General features: G+C 45.0%; 1 protein-coding gene across 1 annotated transcript; it reads right to left on the bottom strand.

Annotated features, from left to right (window-relative positions):
- Positions 1-24: 24 nt before the first annotated feature.
- On the bottom strand, positions 25-18,309 carry tgfb1a (transforming growth factor, beta 1a). Its single transcript, XM_034097082.2, has 7 exons — positions 17,993-18,309; positions 16,847-17,554; positions 4,064-4,345; positions 3,695-3,926; positions 2,201-2,351; positions 1,302-1,412; positions 25-1,190 (listed from the first exon to the last, which is right to left on the bottom strand). The coding sequence occupies exons 2-7, from the start codon at positions 17,175-17,177 to the stop codon at positions 1,143-1,145; spliced, it is 1,155 nt and encodes a 384-aa protein (XP_033952973.1). The 5' UTR covers positions 17,178-17,554; positions 17,993-18,309; the 3' UTR covers positions 25-1,142.
- Positions 18,310-18,400: the final 91 nt, after the last annotated feature.

Here is an 18,400-nt window from a genome sequence, read left to right as displayed (position 1 = left end):
CTGCTTGGAAAAAATATTCCAAGCTTGATAATTTAACAACAATGTTTATTTCAAATTGTTAAAATATTTACAAATACAAATTTCGAATGGTAAGTGCACTATAAGAAGAGTATTGAAGCGTAAAACAAGCTGAATTCGTTCTTGAGTTGTGCAAAAAGCATCACACTACAGATGAAATGAAAAAGAAGTGTCCTGGAATAAAAGGCATACATTGCCTCTTATTATAACTTACTATGGCGTTATAAAAAACAAATCTGTGTATTGAGTCTGTATGGCTTCCCTAGAACCAACACCACAACCCCAGCCCCTGACCCTCACCATCTAAAGACAACACGCTGGCTGTAAATCCTGAGAGAGAAAAACAAGGTGTCATCACTCTTAGCACCACTGATATTACACATGGCTCTGACAGCACGGGAGGACAGACGGACATTTAACTATGTATTAAAAAAGCATTTTACAAATCACGTGGGCTGTAGAAAAGTAAAACTGAAGAACGGCTGTCGTGAAAGAAAGACTCTGTTTCCTGATGACTCCAGATTCTCGGTTGGAGGGAGTTCCCAGGCTGGACTGTCTGTTCACCTTTACGGTTCTCCAAAAACACCTGGGGCATTGTTGTCCAGGAAAACCCGAAAACCCCAACACCCGGGATTGAGCACCTTAAACTGAGACCCCATTAGGAAGATCATATGGAAATAACCACTTATCCCAGACAATCATCAAAGTCATTTTGGTCCTCGTATCCTTTGGAATTCCTCCTTCTTGTTCTTATAAAAATCCTTTAAATCTGTCCAACTTTTACACATGTATATCACTTCTTTACAGATCTGTCCCTCCAACAAATAAATTAATTCATTTTAAGACAGATATTTCAACTACTGCAAGGAAAAAGTATATACACATAGAAAAGAACATGGATAAAAGAAGTCCATGGTTTGTGCGTTCAACATGACAATGGTGGCTCTCAGGAGAAAGGTTGGACCACAAAGATCCTGAAGACTTGACATGTGTTGTTCTCCATGTCCTCTTTATTCTGCTCCTTATTCACCTCGTTGTTTCCGTTGTATGCCCCTCTCTGTAGTCTCAAACACATCTCGGTTTATGTTCGAAAGGACGCGGAGCAGTGTGCCATGTCGTATTTTTTAGCTACACTTGCAGGACTTCACGACCATGTTGGACAGCTGCTCCACCTGAAAGGGAAAATCAACAGTAATGGGTTAACTCATTGGCAAGCGTGGCTTTCACATGAAATGTTGGGTAAATACTTCAGAATGGAGGCGACATGGCTGCGGTGTGGATACCTTGTGTTGCCTGCCCACGTAATAGAGGATTGGCAGTGGCTCCAGGGCCTCGGGAACGCAGCAGGGCTGGGCAGAGGCTCCTGGGTTGTGATGCTTGTACAGGGCCAAAATCTGCAAACAATTATAACAAGGGAAGGACATGAGAACAGCTGAATGGTTACAGCGCATACCACATAACCGCAACCCTTTCCATTCCAGGACCTTTGTTGCGTGTCCTACTGGGTTTCCATCCTCTTTCTATTTTTATTCCGTCTCTGCCAAATAAAGGCTCTCAGCTCAGTATTTCATAATCCCACAATGCATTTGTAGTAAAAACTGATTGTTACAAGCTTAAGTTAAGAGTGTTTATGTTAAAATATTAGTATTGGCAACAAAATGTTGAATGGGAAGTATTGTAATTGAAAACATTTCACATTGATGTAGTAATCCGTCTTGTATGTGCTTTATTATTAGAAATGGGCGTGTAACAAATTATTTATGTCATTAACAATTACAATGATATATATTTGTTTACATTTTGTATTGTATAATCTTTCAAATGTGAAAAAAAATCATCAATGAAATGGCCTTCCATCAAAATCATCGATCAGCAAATTCTATTTGGAAGCTCGAACCACTAAATGTTTGACCAAAAATAATGATCAATTAGTAGAATTGTTCCTTTTCTGTCGACCAACTAATGGAGGATCGGCTCAGCAGTCATTTTAACCCTCTTTATGAACAGTGACAGCACTTCCACAATCCTGGTGTGTGAATCAAAGCAGCCCTTTAGAAGTCATAAACGGAAAAACATTAAGTTCTAAGAATTATTGCGTCTGAGCTGCCGAACCTTAACTCTGCTGTGCCTTCATTTAGCCATGGAATCAGAAATAGATAGTCCACTACTTTGAGGTGTATACCTGAGAATATTTGTTTTCAGCATTCCAGATGTAGGTGCAGGACCCCATGCAGTAGTTAGCATTGTAGCCCGTCGGCTTATGAATCCACTTCCAGCCTAGATCTTTCCTGAAGTCGATGTACAAGCTTCGCACGCAGCAGGTCTCCGTAGTACTGCGTAAAGAGAAAACAGGGAAACGTTTTTGATGAGAAAGCATAGCAGTTGTCAGTTGTTGTTTAAAAGTTGCTGTGGCAGGGAAATCTTCAAAATCAATTAGTTTTTAAAAGTTACGATTTAATATAAGATTGCTCTCATCCCATCAGTGTACACTTTGCAGGCACATGCGAGGTCTATCCCACCCTAAGTTAGGGTTTAGTGTCCAATAAAGGGCAGCAAATCTAATCAAAAGTGTAAAATGCAATGTGCTCAAGTGCAGCTGGGGTTCAGTAAACGAGTAGTGTGCAGGTGGAGTCCGGACCCCAGTTGCTCCTAAAAGCCAGCCAGTGTGTGTGGACAGCCTGGTCTCATAAAAACAACGTTCTTGTACAACAGAAATGCGTTTTCAATAACGTTTCAAGGCAAACCTATTTTCTCCCAGATGACGCTTTGTTTTTGATTGATGGAGTATGTTTCTAATCAGTGGAAGACGCTGTTGGAGTGGAGTCTGGTTTGATGGATCAAACATACACAGGACTTTCACCCAGAGTAGGAATATACTAGCCACACCGTGATCTTTCCCTAAAACCGAACCAAGTACTTCTGATGCGTATTTCATTTGTTTCAAGTCATAACGTTAAACACATGTTAATAACTGTGACTGTAATCCAGAAGAAAATATGTTTCCCTTGCAATGTAATTGAGAATGCAGTCAAATTGCATCGGACCATAATTTGTAGGAGACAGGGTTGGCGTAGATAGATTAAGTACTGAGGCCTACTGGGGTTGAGAAGCGCTGTACAAATACAGTGTATTTACCACACAGCTTTGAGTTGTGCTTTCACCTGTCCCAACGTGTTAAAACCAAGCCCCCAGGAAGTGCTCCGGACGTTGAAGCAAATCTATGTAGTGGCCAAACGGTGGTACTACAACTTCTGGGACATCATTGGGCCTAAAAATACTTTTTCCCATTGACTTACATTGAGTAAGAGACGTCTGTTAATCAGCGCCCGGGTAATATATTAAAACAAAATCAACCAAGTGACCGCTTTTATAGCCCTTTAATAAGTCATTAGGGTCTAAAAGTTTTCTCTCTACATTCATTTGACGTAGCCGAAAGCGGAAGATTGGATGCGTGGCTTGAAGGGAAAGCTCAACTTTGCACGCTCAATGGGCCCAGATACAGGTACTTTTGCTCTCAAGAGTCCATGTGCCACTGAGCAACTTCCATAGGTAAGAACGGGTTCCCGCCTCCAACACTGTATCCAGTTCTCTTCATACATCCATGGTTAAATCTCACAATGGGTAGCAATGCCTGATTCAGCTTCAAACATGTTATTGAAATAACAGGATTGCTTACGCTGTACAGGTATCTTTGGTGTCCGTGGAGCGTTTTCGGCGCGTGGTGAGGTGGCTGCTGCTGTTCTGAGGGATGGACATGGTCAGGATGTAGGGTGGTTGCTTTGTCAACAGTTGCATAGTTGATTTGTCTCCCCTACTGTTGTCAATACCGGAGATTTTAAAACCAAAGACTTCGGAATTGTTCAGGCCGCATTCACAGAACAGCCGAAGTTCGAAGCCCTGCTCATCCTCTGGTGAAACAGAACAGTTACAGCCATTAAAAACTTTATTGGTTAAGGTAGACATCATCTTTAGTATCTGCAGACAGGTGGAACTAAAGAAATGAACAGGCGTCATATCAAGTGTAAATAAAGTTATGTTTTCTCACCAGTCCCTTTGAGCCACGTCTGCAGGCTCTCAGTGACATCGAAGGACATCCACTTGTCTTTCCAGACATTGGAGACGAATCGGGAGACGAGGTGGCGACGCGCTTTCCCCAGACCCTGGTACAGCTCCACCCGCTGCTCATTTCGTATGCTGGGGCCCTTGATGAGTATCCGTAGTTCCGCACTGGTCAGCAGGCGATAATCCCCCACACTTTTACGTATCTCCGACAAGTTGAAGATCATTGGGATAATTTTTTTCGTTTCTGCCCCTGTGTCATTTTTTTCTGTGGGATTTAAAACAGTAACTGATGACGAGATTTCAAAAACAAGAAGGAATCTTATCACCAATAATGACTTTGGATGCACAAAAACACAACATGCCATGTTTAAAGGCGGAATATAAAAGGCACTGTATGTGTTACTGGCTTTCAGAAAGGTAACTATTTTGAAATGTAATTAAACATTTTAAAACTGCGTCTTTTTATGGAGAATATATAATTGGCTCGTTGTCAGCAGATGTTAAATATTAAACATTTGAATCTGATATTAAGGCACAGACAGGTATGTGTTGTTTCCATTCTTTCATTATCCTTTGCTCCCTAATTTACGAGAGATGGTGGAGATCTGACATGTTATTATTATATTCAGTGGTGGAAAGTAACATTAACTCATGTACTGTACTTAAGTACACATTTGAGGGACTCTTAGTTTACCCAAGTATTTTCATTTTATACTTCTACTCTACAACACTTTGGAGGCCAACTTTGTACTTTTTACCCCACAATATTTATTTTAAAGATGTATTCACTAGTTCTTTCATAAATTCGGATTTTGGCTCACAATACTTGGAAGAAATGTTTAAAATAGGATTATTTGGTATAGATTTAACCCTCCTGTTGTGTTTGGGTCAAATCTGACCGATTTACTACTTTCATCAATCATAACTTTTTTGTTTTACATTGGATTGCATCAAGGCTTTATGATATCTTCTACAGTAGACATTTGAACATATAAAATTGCTGATCACCACTTTCATTGAATTTTGGATGATTTAGTCAACTTTGTAACACCCATGGTGTTCCCGGTCCCGGTCCCACACGCGCACACGCACGCACGCACGCACTCACACACACACACACACACACACACACACACACACACACACACACACACACACACACACACACACACACACACACACACACACACACACACACACACACACACACACACACACACACACGCACGCACGCACGCACGCACGCACGCACGCACGCACGCACGCACGCACGCACGCACACACACACACACACACACACACACACACACACACACACACACACACACACACACACACACACACACACACACACACACACACACACAAGATGTGTTTCCCTCCTTATGTGCCCATCCCCCCACATGGATCACACCTGGCACACACAATACATGTTCAGTGTCTATCGATGATCATCATATTTAGGTTACTAAATAAATAATCTAAATAGTTTTTAGTGGTGCTTATATAGTCATAGTTATTGCAGTAAAGATCATTTGCTGTACAGGTCATATCTCTTTGCACAGAAAATGTTTCATTTTTTCCCTGGACTCTTGACACTGCAGTTACCACATAATTGAACTACGCAATCTTTATTATTCAGAATGCTGTACTACACGCACTAATACAATTCCATCCATCCATCCATCTTCTCCCACTTATCCGTGGTCGGCTCGCGGAGGTAGCAGTTCCAGCAGAGTGCCCCAAACTTTTCTTTCCCTGGCCACATCAACCAGCTCTGACTGGGGGATCCCAAGGCGCTCCCAGGCCAGCGAAGAGATATAATCCCTCCACCTGGTCCTAGGTCTACCCCTTGGTCTCCTCCCAGCTGGACGTGCCTGGAACACCTCCCTCAGGAGCCTCTGACCCCCCCTTCTGGCTCAGCTCCCTTTTCGTCACAACGGTGCGGTAAAGCGACTGCAGTACTGCTCCCGCTGCTCCCGCTGCTCCGATTCTCCGGCCCATCACAAGCTCCATTGTTTCCTCACTCAAGAACAAGACCCCAAGATACTTGAACTCCTTCACTTGGGGTAAGGACTCATTCCCTCCTTGGAGTGGACAGTCCATCGGTTTCATGCTGAGAACCATGGCCTCAGATTTGGAGGTGCTGATCCTCATCCCAGCTGCTTCACACTCGGTTGCGAACCGATCCAGTGAGTGCTGAAGGTCGCAGACCGATGAAGCCATTAGAATCACGAATATGGTTACAAGTCCTGGCGGAGGCCAACCCTCACCGGAAAAGTGTCCAAAATACTGCCGAGGACCCGGACACAGCTCTCGCTTTGGGAGTACAGAGATTGGATGGCCCTGAGTAGAGACCCCCTCACCCCATACTGCTGCAGCACCTCCCACAGTAACTCCCTGTTACTCGGTCATACGCCTTCTCCAAGTCTACAAAACACATGTAGACCGGATAAGTGTACTCCCAGACCCCCTCCAGGATCCTTGCAAGAGTAAAAAGCTGATCAGTCGTTCCACGACCAGGACGGAATCCGCATTGTTCCTCCTCAATCTGAGGTTCGACAATCGGCCTGACCCTCCTTTCGAGTACCTTGGAGTAAACTTTCCCGGGGAGGCTGAGTAGTGTGATGCCTCTGTAATTGGCACACACCCTCTGATCCCCCTTTTTGAAAAGGGGAACCACCACCCCGGTCTGCCACTCCTTCGGTACTGTTTCCGACTTCCACGCAACGTTGATGAGACGTGTCAACCATGACAGTCCCTCAATACCCAGAGCCTTCAGCATTTCTGGGCAGATCTCATCCACCCCCGGGGCTTTGCCACTGTGGAGTTGTTTGACTTCCTCAGTGACCTCCCCCCGGGAGATTGGTTGTTTCTTCAATTGTGCCATCAACTACTCTCTGTGATAAGTTTCTTACATTTTTTATCGAAAAAGTATCTGCACTTAGGCTAGCCCACACTAGTGCTACCCCAGATCCTGCTCCCTTTCTGTGCCCTGCTGTCCTCGACCACTTTGAGCCTGTGTCCCTCTCTTCTCCCTCGGATGTAGTCAAGCACCTGCGGCCGACAAACTGCACCTCAGACAGCATTCCCTCTCGCCTTCTCAGAGATGTTTTCGATTCAGTTGGAGCAAGTGTTTTATTGCTTATAAACACCTCTCTTAGCTCAGGATGTCTCCCAGCTGCCTTCAAACATGCCGTGGTGCAGCCACTGCTTAAAAAGAAAAATCTCGACCACTCCATTCTCGCAAATTTTAGGCCCATCTCCCAGCTACCTTTTTTATCTAAAGCCCTGGCGCGAGTAGTCTATGTCCAGCTGCAGTCTTTTTTAACCACGCATGGCATTCATGAAAAGTGTCAGTAACCACAAGGTTGGATTATTGCAACGCTCTGTATGTGGGTATGGACCAGTCAATGAGACGCCTGCAGCTAGTGCAGAACGCAGCTGCACGTCTTCTGACTGGCCACAAAAAGCGTGACCACATCACCCCAATTCTGGCCTCACTGCACTGGCTTCCAATTCGGTTCAGAATTGATTTTAAAATTCTTTTATTTGTTTTTAGAGCACTAAATGGCAGTTGTGTAGTGGGGATTTTTTTACTGGGGGGACGCTATTTTTAATTAGGTAATCGCAAACAATGCCACAGCAGTGCACTCACAAAACGGGCAGACATGTCCACAGAAACTACCGGGGTAAAACAAAATTCCCAAAATTCTCCTGGAATTAACTTAAATAAACGAAACGAAAAATATAGCCTACTTATGCAAACAACATTGAATCTGGACTTGACATAATTCTGATTAGGCCTAGCCTACATTGCAAATAAGCAGACAGGGCACCGAGCATTCGCAGCAGCTGGCCCCAGGCTCTGGAACACTCTGCCATGTGAGGTCGGCCCAGACCCTAGGGTTTTTTTAAATCAACACTAAATACTCACTTCTTCTCCCTGGCCTTCTAGTCAGAGCGGAATACGATTCCTGACATTTCCCTGTGTTTGATTTTTATATTTGCTGTGGTAATTTATTGTCTTCTGTTTTGCTATTGTGGTAATGTGTTATTTATTATTTGCATGCACAGCACTTTGGCTCGACCAAAAATCGTTTTAAAATGTGCTTTATAAATAAAACCTGATTTGATTTGATCCCCCGTCATACTCCAGCTCTGCCTCTACCATAGAGGGCTTCGGGAGTTCCTCAAAGTGTTCCTTCCAGCGCCCTAACACTCCATCAGTTGAGGTCAACAGCGTCCCATCCTTACTGTACACAGCTTGGATGGTTCCCTGCTTCCCCCTCCTGAGGTGTCGGACAGTTTTCCAGAACAACTTTGGTGCCGCCCGAAAGTCCTTTTCCATGTCTTCTCCGAACTTCTCCCACACCCGCTGCTTTGCCTCGGCCACGGCTGAGGCTGCTGCCCTTCGGACCTGTCGGTACCTTGCAGCTGCCTCAGGAGTCCCCCGGGATAACAAATCCCTGAAGGCCTCCTTCTTCAGTCGGACGGCTTCCCTGACCACCGGTGTCCACCAGGAGGTTCGAGGGTTACCCTTGAGGCACCTAAGACCTTGAGACCACAGCTCCCCGCCGTGGCTTCGGCAATAGAGGCTTTGAACACCGACCACTCTGGTTCAATGTCCCCAACCTCCACAGGAATGCCCGAAAAGCTCCGCCGGAGGTGTGAGTTGAAGGCCTCCTGAACTTGGGCCTCCTCCAGACGTTCCCAGTTCACCCGCACTACACGTTTGGGCATACCAGGTCTATCCAGAGGCTTCCCCCGCCACTGGACCCAACTCACCACCAGATGGTGATCAGTTGACAACTCCACCCCTCTCTTTACCCGAGTGTCCAAAACATACGGCATCAGGTCCGATGATACGATAACGAAATCGATCATGGACCTTTTGCCTAGGGTGCTCTGGTACCACGTACACTTATGAGTAGGAATGGGTATCGTTAGGATTTTATCGATACCGATACCGGTACTGCTTATCGGTATCGGTATTTTTCGATACTCTTATCAATACTTTTCAATAACTTGGTGCTCAAAATTATAGACATGATTACAAGATGTGAAGATTAAACAACAGTCATTTTATTATAATGTATTTGTATTTATTATTTAATGTAACTTTTTCAATGTTTGTGTTTGTGTGTTGACCATTATTCAGTTAAAACGAGATGCTGCGTGCGCACCTCCTAAACCGGAAGCTTGTAATAATGGATTATCAGTAATAATTTTAAAGTTACACAGAGACATTGGATTAACTGTTTTTATGCCCTTAAACAAAACTTTTGATCACAAAACAGCAAAGATAAGACATAACTATCATCATGGCTATGTAAAGTGAAGATGTTTTCTTGTTCTTTCCTGGCTCCTAGTTCAGTGAGTTTTGGTCGTACAGTGATGAGACTTACACCAATGGAATCAGCTTTCATGTGATATGTTGTTTGTGCAGATACAATGACGTAGAAAATATCGCTTTTGCCAGTTATGTGCTAAAGTAGCCGTTAGACCTGTTAGCCCTGTTAGCCCGTTTTGCTAAGTGTTGATTTAGACTCTTGGTGTTGGACTTCTATTCCGTGTAGCTCAAATGGTTAATATCGTCTGTTAGCTGAGTTTTTCCCGTTAAGTGGGTATGCATCATTAATATGTTGTTAAATGTTAAGAAGCCTTGAGACGCTGTTTCTAGCAAGATGTTGCGTCTGCCCCTATGGTCTGCCCCCGGGAGTCTCACAATAATAAGAGCGCTGTTAGGAGAGATGACGAGTGGCATTCACAGTGGCCAATCAGTGGTACTCCAGCCGGATACGTCACACGGGATGAGGGTTCCCAACCAACAAGAATTGTTTAAACTAAGGAAGTAGCGTAATTCATATTCCGAAAGCAGCACCGTTTGTCCAGCGGCTTAACGGTATACCAATACCGTCCAATCAGGTACCGGTACTGACTTAGTACCGGTTCTCGATACCCATCCCTACTTATGAGCATCCTTATGTTCGAACATGGTGTTTGTTATGGCCAATTCATGACTAGCACAGAAGTCCAGTAACAAACCACCACTCCGGTTCAGATCAGGGGGGCCGTTCCTCCCAATCACACCCCTCCAATATTCTCCATCATTGCCCACATGTGCGTTGAAGTCTCCCAGCAAGATTAAAGAGTCCCCTTCAGGAGCCCGATACAGGACTCTTTCCAGGGTCTTCAAGAAGGCCGTATACTCTGAACTGCTGTTTGGTGCATAAGCACACACAACAGTCAGAGTTTCCCCCCCATAACCCGCAGGCATAGGGAGGTGACCCCCCTCGAAGGATAGAGTCCAACCAGAAGTAAGGTTCCAGAGCCGACGCTGTGCATAGAGGTGAGCCCAACCAGATCCAACTGGTAACGCTCCACCTCCCGCACAAGCTCCGGCTCCTTCCCCCACAGAGAGGTGACGTTCCATGTCCCCAAAGCCAGCTTTTTTCGCCCGGGTCTGGTCCGTCGAGACCCTCTGCTTTCACTGCCACCCTTCTGGCAGCGCACCCGACCCCATCGCTGTTTCCCGTAGGTGGTGGGCCCGCGGGACGGAGAAGCGGAGGTGTTGCCCACATTGCCTTATCGGGCTGTGCCCGGCCGGGCTTCGTGACAAGCCCGGCCACCAGACTCTCGAGTCCTCCTTCTGGGCCTGGCTCCAGAAGGGGACTCCGGGCTTCCTCCGGGCCGGGTATCCTCACTTCGTGTGTCGTCTTTCATGAGGTCTTTGAACCAATCTTAGTCTGGCCCCTTGCCTGAGACCAATTTGCCATGGGAGACCCTACCAGGAACACAAGATTCTAGACAACACAGGTTCATCAGGGCACACAAACCTCTCCACCACGGTAAGGTGATGGTTCTTCAGAGAATAAAATTGAGGAGCCAAATTCACAGTGTTACTCAATAATTTAAACTGCAGCCAATCATTCATCCATTCCAGCTGCTATAAAGTTGACCATAAAGAGCATTTTGTTTTCTTAGTATAGTCCTGCCCATATTTGCAAGTTTTATTCCTGAGCCTGCCCCATTCCATGACAGCAGGAACATTCCCCATGCACGGGCTGACAGAAAACAGAGCCAAGCTACTGAAGGCTTTAACATCATAAATCTACCGGCGTTACTTTGCAAAGTCGGACGGAGACGTGCAAAGATAATCGGAAGATGGAAGAAAGATGACCCAAGAGTGAAAGGAGGTGTGGGAGGGGGAGTTGTAACAGGCAAAGTGAAGAATGCATTTGAATATCACTCACAGTGGTGAGGACTGGAAGAGTGTGAGTGAGTGGGGGTGCGGAGAAATTGGAGATGTGTATCAATGAAGCCGGGGCCTGGCACTGGCCCAAGCCTTCCACTCTGCCTGAGCCTGCCAGAGCCGGGTTCTCTGCTCCCAATCCAGGAATTACTCTTGGACCTGACAGGAGCTACAAGGAAGCCCTGCTACAGGATCAGCCTGTACCAGGATCCTACATGGCACCATGGTGTGAAGTAACTCAGTAGATGTAACAAGTACAACAAAGTAGTGTACAATATTAGGTGACTTGACTTGAATATTTATATTTTCTTTGTACTTTTACCCCACTACAATTCAGCGGGAAATCGTGTAATCGTCTTTTACTCCACCACATTAATTCAGTACCTTAGTTACTTTGCAGATTGGGATTAATGATATGAAGTATAATCAACACCCGAACCTGGGGGGACGTTTTATTTTCTTTGAGCACCTGATAAAGCACTTGATAAATAAAATGTATTATTATTATTATTTGTATTATTTAATCAGACTTTAGTTCCACCTGGAGTAAATTCACAAGCTACCCTGCAGTATACAAAGTCATTCAAACTAGCTGCACCTTCACCAGCTTTGAGAACACTTTCATGATCAATAATAATAAAACATATCATATATATTATTCTGAAATGGACCAATCTGCACAATGACTACTTTTACTTTTGGTACTTTAAGTACATTTTGATGCTGATACTTTTGTACTTTTACTTGAGTAACATTTTTAATGCAGGAGTTTTACTTGTAACAGAGTATTCATACACTCCACTTTTTCACTCTACTTTTACTTCAGTACAAGATCTGAGTACTTAATCCACCTCTGCATGTCAGGGCTGCTCGTGTATCATTAACCAGTACCACCATCTGTGTTGTTGCTCAGGTAGTGTTTCACGACTTGTAGGGAAGCCAAACTGAAACTGAAAAGAGCTGTCATGGGTTCAAAGGGAAATGAAATTACATTTATACTGGTCCCACCCAGAGAGTCTTCAAAAAAACGTTTGAATGAAAAACACAGAGCAACCCGTTAGAAGAGCTGTGAACGGTGCAGGGAGCAAACCATGCACGGAAAGTAATCTTCTCCTGCTAGTTTAAGTAAACTGAGATAGATGTGTTAAGAGAAGCGTTTGGGAAACAGGAAATTAAGTCACTTCCCCTAAAGCCCCCCCACATTTTGACTGCACTACCAACAACTCTTTATCCTCACTTCTACTTTCATTTGACGCATCTTCTCCCTATCACTTAAATGCTTATCTGATCCAAATACAAGTCTTTGGAGGAGACAACGCGTACAACTTCTTCTCCACGCTCGGCTTAGAAAGGGCCTTGCTCTTCCCAATGGGGGTATAGATAGCACCCAAGCCTGCGTACATGGGTGTGGGGGGGGATTTGTGTGTTGAATCAGGGCCTATCCACAGGTAAGCCGGGGACAGCTGTTGTGACAGGTTGGCAGACAGCTCTGTAATTACCAGTGGGAGGCACCAGATTCCAGCAACAGGCTAAATACCTGCCTCCTTCATACGTTCAGCTCCACCCTCCAATGGCCCACTTGTCAATGTTCCCCCCACCTCACACTGTTTACGCACCCCAGTTGCTGCTTCTCATTGTAGCATGGAAGCAGCGTATTAATCTGCTGTTGAATATGATACATTTCTCAGTGAGCAGTGAACCCATTTAACTCTGGAACACCACAAATAGGCATGTTTCCAAAAAGGGGGGGAAATGGTCTCTATGTTAACAAGCTACATTTACATTGGACCCATACCACGTCTAATGGGAGAGGTGAATATGTGTGGGCTTTAAGGGAAGAATGTGATAATTTACTGAAGCAATCTAGCCTAATTCACCACTTAATTACCATAATGGCGCACACAAATATGCATCTCCCTAGGCTGTGTTGGGATCAGGAAAGTGTGACTCGCCCAATAAATAGAACCACAAATTGAAGTGACGAATAGGCTATGCTGATGGATAATGTGTAAAAACTTGTTGTCCACACGCTCTGCTCACAATATTTTACTTCTCAATGCAGAGAAGAAGCTCCCGCACCCTGTTGTGTGATGTACTTTTAAATAATTGCAAAACACTTTTTGCTAGGCCTGCACACGTACACTCCTACACTTGAGTATGTTTTCAGAAGCCGTCCTGAGGGTTATTGGAGCGTTATTGGGAGTATCTGAGTTCCCAGTTGTGACATTTGATCTGGAACGCCCCCTGAGGTCAGACTTCCTACTTGGAGACTTCGAGATAACTCGCCATGAGGGTTGGCAGGGTTACTTTAAAAATGCTCATCTTCTATCCGCAGAAATGTTGTTACAATGTTTGTATGGTACCTGGGCCATTTGAAAAATTAAAGGGGACCTATCATGCAAAATGCACTCTTGTACGTCTTTTATACATGAATATGTGTCCCTGGTGTGTCAGGGAACACAACACAACCCTCTCTCTTTTCCTCCATACCCAAATCCCTAAAAACGGGGCTGCAACGGAGCTGATTATTACTTGAATTTTTCTGACGTCAGAAAAGGGGTGCTCCGCTTATATGGGCAACTCTCCACCTATCAGGGGAATGAGAGACCGCTCGAAAGCGCTGGAGACACTGTAGTACATATGCCAGGCCTGTAAGTGGCGCTGTAGTCTGCCACAAAAGCAGAATCAGCCCTTGCAAAAACAGGGCTGGAATACAGCAAATAGAGCGAAATGAGGCATGGCTAAAATGCATGATCTGTTTGGTATTTTGAAAAAAAAACTTCACAGACATGTTTTATATAGGTATGGCCCTACAATATATGTTTAAAATATAGCATGATAGGTCCACTTTAAACGAAAGTAGCACTAAGAGTTTAACTTATGCACTGGCACTTACAATGGTCTTGCTTGTCTGAAATTAATATGTCAGCACTTTTCTTGTTGTCCTTCATTTGAATCTTTATGGTTTATTGCACTTATTGTAAGTCGCTTTGGATAAAAGCGTCAGCCAAATGCAATGTAATGTAATGTATTCACAGAATACGAAGTAAAGTGTTGTTGTCAACCGGTATTGCTAACAATGGCTGACCCAAGTTTGCTGCTACAGCTGTAAACAAGGTGAGCAACTTTCCTGCAGGCGGCCATATTTTTCCTACTTTTGCCACTGGAGCGCAGTCAACTCGGATGTGACGTTCCGACCTCCGACTCCCAATGTAAATGGAACGCAGCATTAGACAGTGGCTGGGTGTTCTCTGGCATTCCACAAAGGTAGGAAACACATGTTCCCCATGGGCATCGCTTGCACCGGACCTGAGTCACTCAAGATCTCAGTGGCCATCAGCCTGCTTTCCTTCCTGCCAAGCAGACCCGTCAAAAACATGCTGCAAACACACTGATAATAAGCTCAGGAAACCCAGCAGGAGGAGACGGGTCATTATTGGCAGAGAGATATTGGAGCGAAATGGGAAATGGTCAGGGAAGGAGAAAGAGATATGATGGAGAACAAGTGACAGGATAAGCAAAGGAGAACCTAATGCTCAAGTTACAGGAAACCCCCAATCCCTGAGGGAAGGAGAGGGAAAAGAAAACGAAACAGACAGGGTGAGGGTGAAGGAGTGCATTTCATGTCGTCCCTCATCCCATTAACCCCCCCCCCCCCTGTTCTTTTAGTTTTCATCTAAGCAGAACAAAATCATGCGCCTTGGTTTTGAGCGTGTCTTTCTTCTCCCTTCAGGACTGCACACTCCTGAGCGGCGTCCATCCACTTTCTTTTGAAGTGGTGGATAAAAGAGGGATAGTGTGGATGCCTGCCTGATGGGGTGAGAGGTATAGGCATGTAGAGAACAATAGACCAAAGAAACCAAACCGAGAAAGGAACACAATGTCTGTTTATCATAATAGTTTGGGAGCCGTTGCACAATTACAGCCAGAAACCCATTTAGCTGAAGAACCAGCACGGGCATGCCAGCCAAACAAACAGCGCTAATAAAGCAGTAAAAATGCCATAGATGCAACGAGAGCAACACGGAGAACGGGACCAGATGCAACACACCATCCTGCTAACGTGCAACGCCTGTGATCTCTGAACTCCTCAAGCTGCCTGAAGACGTTGGGTGGAGATCAGAAGCGGTACACGTGTTTAGGGAGTTTATGGAGGAGATCGGGCAAATACTGATTGGCCCGGTCTCAGTTTGACTATCCCAGTAAACTGCTAGAAACATGTTATGCTCATTTCCATACTTATATTTGAAATGTGGGGTGCAACTATAACGTCGTTGCATCATTTTATGTTCAGGAAACAGATCATGACTTGTACTGTCTGTGGATCTCCTTAAGGCCCTTTTCAGAAAAGCAAAGTCTGCTTTGAAAGGCTTCCAAAACAATGAAATAGGTAATTCTCAAGCTTTCGTGGAGATACATAGATGGGCTAAATAAAGCAACACTGATACCATACATAATGAAATGATCTTTTTAGGTATTTTCTGAAGCAATGCAGCGAGGTATAGTTTCTTGTTATGGTTGGAAGGAGTCAAATCTGATTGGCTTGTTAAAGTCCTATGTTTTCTGTCCAAATGTATGCGCACATGCACTGAAAAGGTGAAATGTTCAACAATTGTTCCCTGGCTTTTTTATGCAAAATTGTCGTGGGTCAAAAGAAATTCATTGTTAAATGTTGTTTTTGAACACCCTACACCAGGGGTGTCAAACTCAAGGCCCGGGGGCCAAATCCGGCCCGCGACTTCATTTTATGTGGCCCCACAAGAGCTTGCAAAAAATATGATGTGTTTATTATACGGTTACATGCTACTTTACGCAGGCACGTTGTCCATAAACTCCATGTCCCACAATGCATCTCAAATTTGACTTTTTTCTCAGAATTGGACTTTTCTTTTTAAATCATTTTGTGACATTCTCACTGAAGAGACTTATTTGCCCTAGACTTCTGCTTTCAGACATAGTTAATTATGAAGGTATTACCCTATCCGATAATAATCCAATGCAGAGCCAATAATGTAATATAATACATTATTTTATATATGTTAAATATTTATATATGTATTTTTATATAGTCTTAAAGTTACAACCGGCCCTTTGAGTGCAACCAAAATGCGAATGTGGCCCGCAATGAAATTGAGTTTGACACCCCTGCCCTACACCTTTCCATCTCACCTCCTCACCCCTGCCCTACACCTTTCCATCTCACCTCCTCACCCCTGCCCTACACCTTTCCATCTCACCTCCTCACCCCTGCCACTGACTATAGCAACTGTTATTGTAAGATCTGAGGAACAACCATTTTCCAACATGGAAGCAATCACGTTCAGCATCTTTGCTTCCATGTGGGTGTGTCTTCAGCAAAGTGCCTTAAAATGTAGAAGCATACATTCCAGTTTTACGTGACACCCGGCCTTAGTAGTTAAACCATCAGCAATCTCCCGTATCCTTGACAACGGGCGTCCACGTGTGCACCACCCATGACTGATGTATTGCCATGTTATTGCCGGTACTCACCTGTCATGTTGAACTTGTGCAGCACCTTGGCGAAGTATTCCTCCTCCTCCTGCTCCGTGGAGATGTCAGTCGGGACCTCGCTCTGCTGCTCTGTCAGTATCTCCTTGGTGCTGTTGTAGAGGGACAGCAGGGGGACGGGGATCTCCTCGTCGTCCCCCGTCTGATCCGGCTCAGGCTCTTTGGGCATACGCAATTTGCTAAGGATCTGGCTCCTGATGGCTTCAATGCGCTTTTTCTTCACCATCTCCAGGTCCAGCGTCTTACATGTGGACATGCTGCTTACGCTGCCCACCATGTAGACGACCATGAGCATCAACAACGCCAGCTTCATGGTGAATGTTTGCAACTACTTTTGGGCTCTGGTTCTCGGCGAATCCTCCCGTTCACTGTCTGCCACCGAGCAGGGATGCTTAGGGAACAGGGAATCGCTCCGTGGAGAGGTGTGAGTGACGCAAGGTGTTTACAGACAGCAGAACAATACAAGCAGTGTGGAGAGTCCTCGAAGTTCAGGAGTAGTGGTGCCACCGCAGTCGCTGCCTCTGCTGCTGCTGCTGCTGCTGTGAAACCCACCTAGCACTTGTGTCTTCTTGGCATGAAAACCAATGTAGAGATTCCCAGTGGGCGGACAGACCTGAGCCAGCCTCTGACTCAGCCACACGGGTAACACAATGACGTCCCAGACGCTGTCAAATGCTAACAGAGCCCAGCCTAACGTGCAAACAGAAGCACACACCAAGATTCAGAAGACACTCAGTGAGTCACAACACACCCAAATACTCTTGTCTTGCTCAAAGCAACTTCCACATGTCAAAACAAAACGTTCTTTAGCCCTTAACATTTGAGTCTAAGATTTTTCTGATACACACATCTGATACACTCAAACACTCTCCGCTCTGACTACCCCTTTTTAGCATTAAGAGCATGTGATCTGTGTACAGCTGCTAGAAAAATGATTTCCGACTCATGCCTACTTGACACACTATGACCAGTTTTCTGACACTGTCTCTTTATTCTAAAACACAATAATGTTATCCCTGTGTTTCGAGCCTGAGATAATAAAAAAAAAACAGCTCAGGCAGGGGATGCTATAAAATAACAGACTGCCACTCCAACTCTCGTAACAATATTTGCTCAAGTTTGACACACCTCTTTACATGTGCACCATCCAGACCCAGCAGCAGCAGCAGCAGCAGGAGTAACAGCCCCTCTTAAAAGTTATGAGAACCGGATTGTAGTCTTGTCCTCTCTTCCCTCTATCCATCCATCTGTATCACCTCCTTGAAGCTCCTTCACACCTTCCCTCTTGCTCTGACACTACTCCCTATTCGCACCTCTATTTAACTCCCCAGTCTCTCTCCCCTTTCTCCCTCTCTCCCGATGCTTGTCAGAGCTTGCTGGTGACAGAGTGATTTGTGGAAGCTCGGCTAACTTCTCTCTTGCACTCCCCTCGCTCTGGCTCTCTCTCTCTCTCCCTCTAACTCTTCTTTTTTTTCTGGTTCCTGTTACTCGTCTCTTAGAGCGAGGAGCTCTCCGCCCAGGAAATGAGGGTAACGG

Source organism: Pseudochaenichthys georgianus, chromosome 13 (assembly GCF_902827115.2).
Source record: "Pseudochaenichthys georgianus chromosome 13, fPseGeo1.2, whole genome shotgun sequence".
In the NCBI taxonomy this organism is placed as follows: Eukaryota; Metazoa; Chordata; class Actinopteri; order Perciformes; family Channichthyidae; genus Pseudochaenichthys; species Pseudochaenichthys georgianus.
This window is presented reverse-complemented; position numbering and strand designations above follow the sequence as displayed.

Coding starts and splice junctions, on each gene's coding strand:
- tgfb1a (XM_034097082.2), bottom strand. CDS start 17,177: ATGAAGCTGGCGTTGTTGATGCTCATGGTCGTCTACATGGTGGGCAGC. Junction 3,927..4,063: donor GACGTGGCTCAAAGGGACTG/GTGAGAAAACAT, acceptor CTGTTTCACCAG/AGGATGAGCAGGGCTTCGAA. Junction 2,352..3,694: donor ACCAAAGATACCTGTACAGC/GTAAGCAATCCT, acceptor CTCTTTACGCAG/TACTACGGAGACCTGCTGCG.